Source organism: Lycorma delicatula, chromosome 4 (assembly GCF_047948215.1).
Source record: "Lycorma delicatula isolate Av1 chromosome 4, ASM4794821v1, whole genome shotgun sequence".
NCBI lineage: Eukaryota > Metazoa > Arthropoda > Insecta > Hemiptera > Fulgoridae > Lycorma > Lycorma delicatula.
The window spans coordinates 216,529,644-216,542,179 of NC_134458.1; the positions used below are offsets into that span (position 1 = coordinate 216,529,644).

The window sequence follows — 12,536 nt, forward strand, 5'->3', positions numbered from 1 at the left end:
TATTCCTAACTCCAAACTGCACCTTCCTAATAATTTTTTCAGGCTACATGTACAAGATGCTTGGATTCATTCCATATTCTGTACAGACGGTTTGCCTGATGAGTTCTCCTTTAAGACACTGCCTGTTATCTTAAACCGATTAAACCACTGGAGTATTATTTTATTCTTAGGTGTGGCACCACAATATTCACATTGATGTACCTGTACTGTGATAACTGATCTTGTTTCAATAAACCAGATCGTGCACTAAATCTGAGACTGCCGACCGGACACGCAGTTTAGTCTTAAATATGTTAATGAAGTAACATCCTGTAAAGTTCTAAAATTATTTCAGAAGTGTTCAAGGGCAAAATATGCATATTTGGAGAAATAAATATAATAATATTTTTAGATTATATTTATATAATGTCCAAATGTCCAATGTATTTCCAAATTTTTATCTATAGATTAAAACTCTTGTTTAAATAAATGAAACATTACTTACAAAAAAAAAATTGAAAAATTACTAACGTAATATTTCTTCTTATCTACATAAGCTGTGATGCTGAATGACTGCTATAGAAATAATTGTAAAAATAATAACTAGTTTAAAAAATATTATCAGTTTTAAATATATTTTTTTAATCATAACATTTATATTTTACATTAATTTGTCTGTCCAGGGTATATCATCTATGTTACACAGTTCTTCTTTAGCGTTTAATTTGATTTTACGTATGTTAGTTCAACAACTTGATTTACATCCAGTTAAAACGCTGTCTGTCGATGAATTTCTTTGGGGTTATGATGATCCATTAATAAATTTGGGTAGTAAATTTCTGCCTAGTTGGATTCATTTCTCTAGATTTGGACTTCTTGATAGAGTAAGTAACTTCAGTAATTTTATTACATTTTTTATAAGATTTGTTGGTTTATGTTAATTAAAAAAGTTTAAATGTGTCACTTATGAACTTTGATTATCATTCAAAGTATGTAGTTAGCATTGTATTAAAACTGATCCTGAAAGACTGATTTATGTAAAATATTGATTAATTTAATAAAAACTTTGAAACAATAAAGCAAATCAAATTTTGTAATAAACATTTTTAATAAAACAAATGTTAAAAATACAAAATGTTTTGTTTATTTAGTACACTAATTTTCAATAAATTATTTTTACTACATTATTTGTAATATTATTACTGTAACAGTTATTGAAATTAATGTTAAAAACATAATTTTACTTCATTTGTTTTTTTAAATTAGATTCTTGATGAAGGAAATAATACGGTTACAATGAATATTCCTAAAGACAAAGACAGTAATAAAATTCCATTCTCAATTGACCATTATAATGGATTACCAGGTATTAAGCAATGGGGATACAATCCAGAAGAAAATCGGTAAGTTTAAATGCAATACTGGCCTTTTTTAGTAATTACATTATAAATATTTTGAGCCTTTACCTTTATTCTTTTATAATTTACTTTTAAAATGGTTAACATTTTAATTTTAAAAATCGAATAATTTGTAAGGTAAATAAAGCTGTAATATCCTCCAAGTAGTATGGTATCAAGTTCAAAAGAGTATTCTGCATTAATTATGAACCATATTCAATTGTTACAGGCAACCTTGTATAACTATACTTTTAAATTGGTTATTCTGTACAAAACATATATATACTCGTATGCTTATATAATAATGTAGAGATGCTAATTCATCAAGTTAGAATACAGCTCAAGCCTACAGATCTACAGATCAAATATGGCCTACCCATCAATTTCATATAATCAAAATTGGATTCAGTTCACTTATCAGTTCTCACTCAGTATACTGATAAATTAATTTGAACAAGATAGAAAATAATGTAGTGATCTATTTTAGATCACTAAAAATTAAAAAATAATCACACTTCAATTTTTCCTGAATTTTCTACTTTTTGAACTTAGTGCAAAATTAAAAACTAGCACTCCAACACTTAATTTGGTATCCACATGAAAAAATCAAAATTGAAAAAATATTTCTTAGTTTTGTTCTTCAGTTTATTTGTAATTAAAAAGTTGAGTAAATCTACAAAAAAACACTGCTTGTGTGAAAAAAGCTACATGAAAAAAATGCAAATAAAAAAACCTGTATCCTAATAAAATTAAGTAAAGGAATGCAGGAAAACACATGAAAAGACTGCTATGATTGAGCTAAAGCTATGTATTATTTTTTTATCTTGCAGTTTCAAATTATTTTTCTTGAATTTTCATTTGAAAATACTTTGAATATCATTATGCTTTATAATCTAATACTAAGGAATGATGGAAAAACATTTTAAATTTCTTCACATCATCTATGTAGACAATGTAATTTTTCTGTTTAAAAAATCATCCATTAAGTTCTGCAAATAATTCCAAGGGAACACCAAAAAGAAGAAAAAAAAGAGTTAAATTTAGAACATTTATTTTTTATTGAAAATGTTTTATTAGAAATGTAATCTGTTTTAGAAAAATCAATAATAGAGTTTCTGATATCATGGCCTCACAAATGAAAATACACCTAAATGTAGTACACAGTTTAAAAAAATTTAATTCTGCTGGAATTGTAAAAACTTATGTATTTGAGCAACATTTATGTAGTTTAGACAAGTAAAACATATTATGTTAAAATTTAAGGCATATTCAAAAAATTATACCTCAATGTTTCAGCTCATAAAGATTTTCCGCTTCAGGTTTAGGCTATTGCAATTAAAAAGCACATGTTTAATTAGTAACATATATCTAACATGCTATTGACAAAACTGAAATAACTGGATAAAGTTAGAATGAAATAAGTATTCATTGATATTATGTTTGATATTATGTTTTTATGTTTCCCTGCACTTGAGTTACCTCTCTCCAGAGATCACTGTTGTTTAATGATTAGAAAAGTTTTTAGAAATTCCAACTATAATAAATATACTGTAGCAAACTGATAATCACCAAAAATTCACAGATGAATTGAAATTCATTTTTAATTTATTACATACAATTGCAGAATCTGTTACAGATAGAGAATTCAATTTTTTAATCTCAGCAGTCTTTTTATTTGATTTTTTAAGAAAATTAGTCGATTGTTTTATTCTAGTATAGTAGAACAGTAAAAAAAGAAGAGAAAAAACAATTTTTAAAATTGCAATCAAATTAATATTTTTTAACTTTTTTGTTTTTAAAATTGCTATAAATTAAGCAGTCAAAGAAATCAGTAGAGTCAGTTAAAAAAAGCATCATAGCTGTTTTTTTTTTTTTTTTTTTTTTTTTTTTACAGTAAACCAAAATGCTGATTTAATTATTAAATTTATATATAGTATTCATAAAGGAGTTAAACATTTATCATTTTTACTCAAAACTTTGTAGAAATTACATTTAACGTACCTGAACCAAAATATCCAAACTGTTAATCCTGTGTTCAAATTATTTAAGATAAATGGTTTTATAAATAAATATAAGTTTTTTATACATATTTTGCAGAATTAAATTGTCAATTTATTGTTTTTTAGGACAAAATGTAATGATCTTAAAAATACATTAGAAGGTGTATTATTTCCTCGTCATTTGGAAAAAAATCAAACATTACATTTATATAGAAAAGCATTTTGTAGAACATTACCCATTGTTTATAAAAGAGAAGTTGTTAATGAACGCGGTATTCCTATGTATGTTTATGAGATGGCAGATGATGCTTTTGATAGTCCAGACAAGAATCAAGATAATGCTTGCTATTGTAATCACGATCAAGGGACATGTTTACCATCAGGATTGTCTGATATTTCACCATGTTATTTCCGTAAGTTTTTAATAATCCTATAAAGAAGATAGGTATTATTATAAATGTAATTCTAAAAACAATAAAAAAAGTATTTTTTTAAAAATTTATTACCTAGTTTATTCATTTTATTGAAACATAAATAATAATAATTTATAAGGAGACTAGATTTTTATTTTTATTTTAGATTATGCTGAGTAATTTTAAAATAATAAATGTATTATAATGTAATTTTGTTTTAATTACATTTATATCTCATATTTTACAGGCATCCCTGTAGCACTGTCAAGACCTCACTTCTTTAAATCAGATCCAAAACTTTTAGATGATTTTGATGGACTTTATCCAGATGAAGAAAAACACACTACTTCTTTTGGTGTACAACCTGTAAGTTTATAACTAATTGTTATTTTATAAGAGATTTTACAGCTGATCTAGTTTTGCCAACAGTAGCCATATTATGACTGCAGCAGTTATGATCTTATTGCCTACAGTATGAAATTGTTGGGTATGTTGGTTAAATTCTCAGAGATTACTATGGATTTTTTTAATGGGCTTTTCTCATAGAATTATTTGATTTCAAATAAATGAAATCAAACCATATAACTCCATTTTAAAATGCCTTAAAATTCTAAATCTGTCATCAATATTAAATATTTTTAATGCTTACTTACATCCAGACTGTTAGATCTTTGATCAGTGCTAGTAAATATGAATTGTTTAGATTGAAGTTAAATTAAAAATTCTTACTCTTCCTTGAATTTATATTTACAAATGTGTATATTTGTTATTAAATTAATAATAGTCATCTAATCCTTCAAACTTTTAACTTTAAATTGTACCATACTTGTCTTGGATCTTGGTTAAAAGAAGTATTGTATCAGACAAAGAGTGAAGTCATAATTGCTATTACTGGTGGTAAAATTACAGAAAATGAAAGTAAGAGTAAACCTATCTTGCATTATTCTTAATAACAATTAATGTAAGAATTTGGTACTATTTTTCTATAATTGAATGATTAAAATAATACAAAAGATTTCCCAGATTTATGATGTAACTTAAGTTATAAGAGTGGATTTGATCCAGAGATAGAAGGGGTACGCACTCTCCATCAATTCAACCCGTACTGAATTGTTGTGCTGAATTAAGCTTCAATACAAATAACTTTGGAAAAAGCTTGATTGTAGCTTGACAGTAAGCTTGGAATATGTATTTTTGATTTGACTAAATTTTTCCAATTAAATACGGGTAACAACAATGTTGAACCAGTGCATATGGCAGTGGTTAGTAAAATTTATTTCTTTGTCTAGATTGTTACTCTTTTTCAAATAATTTTTTTTAGTTCCTTAATTGCTTTATTCATGAATTATTGCTGGTGACTTGACTTGACATTACGTTTATGACACTTAGGATACATACACATAATCTTTCTTGTTAAAATCGACATACATGGCTTAGTTCTATAGTAAGGTAGATTAAAATAAGAGTAGGAAACCAGCGATATAAGCTGTAATGTAGAAAGTTATGAGGAAAAAAGTTTAGCCTGTTTCGTTTAGCATATTTATCTAATCATGAATAAAGCAATTAAGGAACTAAAAAAATTATTTGAAAAAGAGTTACAATCTAGACAAAGAAATAAATTTTACTAAACACTGCCATATGCACTGGTTCAACATTGTTGTTACCAGTATTTAATTGGAAAAATTTAGTTAAATCAAAAATACATATTCCAAGCTTACTGTCAAGCTACAACCAAGCTTTTGCCAAAGTTATTTGTATTGAAGCTATATTCAGCATAACAATTCAGTATGGGTTGAATTGATGTGTGGTTAATTGAAACCCAACCACCAGAGAACACTGGTATCCAAGATTTGGTATTCAAATCCGTATAAAAATAACTGACTTTACTAGGATTTGAATATTGGAACTCTCGACTTCCAAATCAGCTGATTTGGGAAGACACATTCACTACTAGACCAACTTGGTGGATTAAGCTGCATGAACCTATCACCATGCCAACATCACCAAAATTCAGATTAAACTCTATAAGTGAAACCTGTTTACTACAAAGCAACTCTGACTGATGCCCTTGTACTTTAGATGCTAAGTCATAAAAAAAGGTTAAGGAAATATATTAAAGCAACAAATTAATGTAGTGTGTTCTCCCTTTATTTTGTGAAACTTTCCCATTGAAGGGAAACAGTAATATGTAAATTTTTTTTATTAAAAATATTTTTTCTTTTTTTTTGTAGGATATGGGTGTACCAATGTTTGTCAAAACAAGTATACAAATTAATCTTGTTGTTAGGAAAACAAAAATGCAACAATATAGTGTCCGTAAATTTGATAACAAAATTATACCAATTTTCTGGCTACAAGTAGTAAGTATCATAAATAATTATTTATTTATTTATTGTTGTAAGTTACATAATTACAAATATTTTATTCTTAAGCCACATCTACCTGAGGATTATTACCTTCGGTTTATTCAGTAACATTCATTCTGTTTGACTACAGGAGAGTCAAAATTCAGTTAACAACTGCGTAAAATTAATTACATTATGCAGAGCAAAATAAAGCATGACAAAAAATGTAATTCCTTGAGTCAAAATGTGTGTTTGTTGTCGTCCATCATCTTCAATTCAACTTCCATTATTTGAATAGGAATGGGATCACATATTCATCAGTTTCAATCAGAATTTAACAAGCAGTTGAATGTGCATTTATTTCAACATAACTCTAATCTATCAAAAATTGTATCTCTCTACAATCTTAAAATAAGTGTTAACCCATTTTTCTGTTGCAATAATTCATAGTTGATTCTCCCATAAATGCTAAGCATAAAGTAAAATATAATCAAGTGTATACTTGCAAGTAATATAAACATTTCCTCAATTAATTAACTAATCTTCATGATATTGTATATTACCTTTAAATAGTATGAAAAGACAACTTTAAAGTAGTTTTAATTTTAGATCCAGAGATCATGGAGACCATTCAATAGAGATCCCCTACTTATCCACAGACATCAAATTCTTGATCTTGATTCTTGAAATTTCTAAACTAGCTGAAAATTTTACCATAGTAAGTGTGTTCTATCCTGTTAAAATACGCAGGAAGGTGACATCCTATTTCCTATATAAGGAATGAGTAAAGAACTGTTCAAATAACACTTTTCAGTAGTCTTTTGCAGTAGCAGTAATATTCTCATTAACATCAAACTAAAACTTTTCTGCTTAGATCTGTTCAAAGTGAGTTATCAGATGAGCAGTAAATATGTGTTTCTAACTACTAACTATACCATTAACACAGAAATTTACATTGAAGAATCTAAAAAAAAATTGTAAAGAATGTTTAATCCAAATAAAGGGTCATGTTGTAATTGTTCAATATATCATTACAACTTAACTTTGTGATCAGGAATATCTTCAGTGAAATTTTGTTGGACTGAAGATATTAAGTTGCTATGTGTTTGCATCCACTACTCAAAAAATTTATCATTGACTATCACCAAATTCTCTGTATAAATGATGTGTGAAAAGGTGCAGTGATTTTATTGATGGTATCTGTATTGCTATAGTTGTTTCTATATTGGTTTCAGTCAAATGAGTCGATGCTATATGTAATTCATTTGTTCTTAAATCATAGCGGTGATCTAAGTTCCTACCGTTGTCAAAGGATTTAAACTGTCTTTACATGTGTCTTTGCCTCTGCTACTTTAGAACTTGTGGTTGATTGACCAATCACCGACTTGAAAGGTTTAACATAACTTTTCAAAAAACTTAAATTGAACTTGTTTTGCAATTCTTATCCTCATCTTACTTATTAGAACACATATTTTAATGTTGGTTTACAAATGGTCTTTATGTATATGTTTTTCTTTGCTTACAATGTAATTTCTGAAGCACATTTCAGGCTTCAAGTTTTTTAAAAATATTTTAATCCTGTTTTGTATATTTACTTTTACCAGAAAGTTGCATTTTTAAGAAAAAAATACCAAAATTTACCCTTATTTGAGAAATTCTGAAATATAACACTTGTTAAACAGAAGAACTGTTATTCCCAGCATATGAAACTTGTTACTTTTGAGAAATTACTTTTTTACATGAATATGTGCTTTTATAAGAAGCTTCTAAATTACTTTTAAAGTATAAAACTAAAATAATATTAAAAAGTATTAAAACTAGTTCAATCAGCAAACTTTTTTGAAGTTTTATTTAAATTTTTATCAAGTGAATGTGTGACTGTTTCTGTTGAAAAGTTCATGATATATAATCATGTGTCACTGTGTATTATTTACTGGATTTTACATGTTTTAAATACCTTATTGCAGAGTAAGATATCCAGTATTGTCCTATTTTACTCAAATTTGATTTATAGGAATATCTAAACTATTTATATCATGTAAATGTATATTAAAATACTAATCATTTTCAAAAAGTTTCAAATGTTTAAAATATTAATATATTTATCAGTTTTAAAGTATAAATTTCTTAATTAAAGGAATACTTGTCCATGAAAATAAGATAATGAAAATTTGTACCCTGTGAAAAATGCCTAGACTGACTAGTATTAAAATAAGATCAGGCTTTATTCTTCTTAAAGGATTTATCAAAAATTTAGTTTGTGTTATTTTTTTATTTATCTTTTCTATGGTTTGATTTTGTTTCAGAATATGACACAATTACCGGACTCAGTAAATTTTTTGTTAGATTTATGTTTCATTATCGCACCACCAATTCAAACAGCATTTATAATGTTTTTCTTTCTAATTGGATTTACATTATTAGTAATTGCAACCCTTGGTTATATAAGAACTGGAAGATTTATAACAAATACAAGTATCAGTAACAACACTCAAGATAGAACAATTGCAATGTTAAAACCGGCATGGGGTCGTACAAGGTATACACCGATACAGATTATTCCAATGAGCAATACTCATATAGCTGAGAGAACGAGATGATATGTTTTCATATAGTATAATATTTATTTATTTAATAATGCATTTTTATTTGCCATTTTGAACTCAATTGTTTTTCCTTTTTTTATGTAAATATTCATTGTTGCTGTAATATTATCATCATGTTATTATTATTACTATTATTTTTGTTTAAAAGACAATTCATATAATATTATTTTACATACATATACATTATATATTAAAATAGTTTATTATTTCATGTAGATTTCATTATAATGTTAAGTTTATCTACACATAAGTTGTATTTTCTATTTAAAAACAGAATTTTTCTGTTTGAAAATTGTTGTTCCTTTTATTAGCATTCCATTGTTAAAAAAATGTAATTTTAGATTTTTAATTCGAAAGGGTTGAAAATACTAACAAGAATGTTTAAATGTAATGTACTATGGCAATACATTCAAACCAAATCTGATGAAATCGTCACTACAATTTCAAGTTGAGTCACTAGAGATTAATATTCATTGTTTGTATACTGTTACTGTAAAAAATGGTGATTAATTATAATTGTATTTAGTTAAATATTCAGAAATATAACTTGGTTGTATCAGATTTACAGCAATAGCAGTTTAATTTTATACTAATAAACTGTCTTTACAGCTAAGTTAATAATATTATAGCTAACTTTATGCTATTAATAATGTAACTTTTCACAGATTATGGTGTATAGATAACACATATTTCTGTTGACTCATAACTTTGAATGAACACTTATCCAATTAAGACATAGCACTAATTTTATTTATTATTTTCTTTTTTTTGGTTGGACTGATTCTTATGATACTATCAAAATGTTCCTAGATATATGCAGCTTTATTTGAAATCCGAGCTTCCAGGCAACTGAGAACCTTCTTTGTATAGTGAATGTACATAAAACTTGTTACATATTTGGATCATCAAACCAGGATGCAGTTTTAATTGATAAGTAAAAACAGATTGGTAGGTGGTTGACAGTGTCAAGAAGCTCATGACAAGATATTGCTTGGCTAACTTGGTCTGAAACTGTCAACCTTCTGTACAAAAGCCAAGTTTTAACTTTGTGCATCAACCTAACACATAGGTTTTTATGATATTTTAAAATTTTTTATAATTTTATCCATAAAATTTTTTAATTCTTATAACTAACTCATTTCAAGATGTTTGATGTTAATTGACTATTTTAAGGGAAGTTTCTCCAATGGTACAATTATTTTTTTGTATACCTTATGTGCCATTTCATGAGGTAAAATTTTCACCCTATAGGATATTTTTTATTTTGACTATAAATAATCCTATAAAATTATCCTTTAATATAAATGAAATTAACTTTTTAATTAATAAGTCGTCCTAATGATATAAGTATTTTATTAAACTAAATAAACATGCAAGATTTCAAGCAATTCAAGACGATTGTTTCAAAGACAAGCTCAAATAATTAAAACCTTGAATAATCAATTTTGCAAAAGTTGAGAAAAGAAATATTATTTACAGTAATTGAATAACTTTACTCTAACAAAAAAATAAGCTTTAAATTTTATGCATTATTTATTCTTTATTTAAACTGCCTGTATGTATTTTGCTTTTTTTTTTACTATTTAACACAAAGCTCTGTTTCTTTTACAACTACATAACAATATTATGTTATTTAGATATTTTGGAGTTTTAAAAAAAAATGTGATTTTGATAAGAACTGGAAAGCTGCTGCAAAGTTTTAAGATCAATTTTTTCTGAAACAAAAAATTCTTTATAATAATAACTTTTCACACAAAAATGGCGATAAGGAAAGGCTTCTTTTCTTAGGGGTTAGCAGCTACTCTTTTAATATACCCATACATTTTTATTAGCTTGTTGAAACAGATTTTATCTTCTTTTTTTATTATCTAAATAACTTTTATCACCCATTAATTCATTTTCTCTTTTAAAGAATAAGTATTACAAAAATTTATTAGAAAATACAACCTTACTTTTATGTACACAATGCAAATATTTATAAGAAGTGTATATTAAAAAATGATTTCAATTTAATATCTAATTTTTAAGAAAAAAACCTTTTAATTTATTTATCATCATTAGAATATTACTTTTTTATTTTGATATTTTTTAAACAGAAAATTCACAATGTTGGACATAGACTTAAAAACGGTTGATAATGTTTTTATGATCAAGATTAAACAAAATTATATATTCTTATACAAACTTCTTCAAAACTACTAGTTAATGTAATTCCTTAATACACATATGAAATTCCTTAGTGGTTCTCACATATTTTTTCTCCAGATCACAGATTTACAGATTATTAAAAGTTGTATTTTTTATAAGAAGTTCAGTTTAACTATATAAGAACTTAATTTTTATGCTGAACATATCCGAATTAGAGTTTCTGTCTCAATAGATTGATTAAGTCTCCTTCCTGTACTCTTCCCCTTTCATCAATTAGTTATCCCTTCTTCCTTAAACAGTTACCTTATAAATTGTGTCATCCACTGAGCTGGTTCCATCCATGGCATTATGCTGGCACCTTCTGGTAACTGTTAGGACAATTTCTTTATTGAGGCTCAGTGAAGTGGTGATTACCTTAGGAACTGTCTGGGGACTATTTTCCTGTTCAGGAATGGTACAAAATCCAAAACTATCTTTTGGGCAAAGCCCCTACTTCTTAAACCTAAATTCTAAACTATATTGATAAATGCTTTTTTTTAAGCTAACTTCTTATATACAATGTACTAAAAGGGCATAGAATGAAGGATAAAAGCCTTCCTTGGGATATGTTTATTTTCACTTTTAAAGAATAATTAAAAATGATCATAATTAATTACCAGTTTTTTAAGGTTAAATTTTTTCGTTCAAAATCAGTATAGATATTATAGAACTAATCATTGTATGTTATATTAGATTTTAACATTAAAGAATTAATTAACAAAATAAAAAAGTCTTTGCCTTTAAATAATTTCCTTAAACAATTTAGATCTTTCTTTTTTGTGATAAAGATATTAAAATTAGTTAATACTAATTAAATTAGTTAACCTTTTTAATACAGTGGTTCAAAATATAGTGCAGTGGGTCAAAATCATAATTAATTTCATTAATAAAATCTTTTAGAGATCACAATCTATACAGCAGTTTTTAACCCTATTATATCCTATATTGAGGATTTCACTCATCATTATGTGAACCTATTTGAATTTTTAAAAAGTAAAAATTAATCATTTTTTTAGTAATAAATGTCGTTACTGCCCTGATTCTATATTTATTTATAAAACAAAATAAAAGTATAATTTATATACAATAGTTAAATTAAGTTTTCAATTTTAATTTTTCAGAATATTGATAATGACTGCCCTGATTCAGCCATCCACTTAAGTATTTTTCATATACAATTCATATAAATGTGAAATTTATTGAAATCATTTTTTTTTTGTTACTTTACTTTATAATTTTAGTCATTTATTATATTATCATATACATTTCATTACTGTAAATAAATTCCTCTAGTTATTAGTATCATAAGTACTTTTAAATTCTGTAGCTTTGTAATTTTATTATCGATTATTATACTATAAACAAATATTTTTATTCCTTCAAAAATTCTATTAATAATATATTTTTTTAAATTATACTGTATTGTGACAGTAAATATATTAATATATATTGTGGTATCAAAATTAACTTAATCTTTTGTTTTTTTATGCTTATAAATAAAAAATATTAAATTAATTACTGAGTTATGCTGTAGACTCGTGGTTATTACACATTGCTTTGTATATTGGAAGACTATTAATTATGTGAAAAATACTGAACTTAAGATATC

The 12,536-nt window shown here is 25.9% G+C and overlaps 1 protein-coding gene across 3 annotated transcripts in view; it reads left to right on the forward strand.

Annotated features, from left to right (window-relative positions):
- The window catches only part of LOC142324281 (scavenger receptor class B member 1-like), a 237,799-nt gene extending 225,732 nt beyond the window's left edge, over positions 1–12,067 (forward strand). For all 3 annotated transcript variants that reach the window (XM_075365193.1, XM_075365192.1, XM_075365194.1), the window contains exons 6-11: positions 663–863; positions 1,246–1,382; positions 3,503–3,789; positions 4,037–4,155; positions 6,021–6,149; positions 8,441–12,067. In XM_075365193.1, the coding sequence (XP_075221308.1) occupies positions 663–863; positions 1,246–1,382; positions 3,503–3,789; positions 4,037–4,155; positions 6,021–6,149; positions 8,441–8,734 (1,167 nt within the window). In that variant the 3' untranslated portion in view covers positions 8,735–12,067. The remainder of the gene's footprint in view (positions 1–662; positions 864–1,245; positions 1,383–3,502; positions 3,790–4,036; positions 4,156–6,020; positions 6,150–8,440) is intronic.
- Positions 12,068–12,536: the final 469 nt, after the last annotated feature.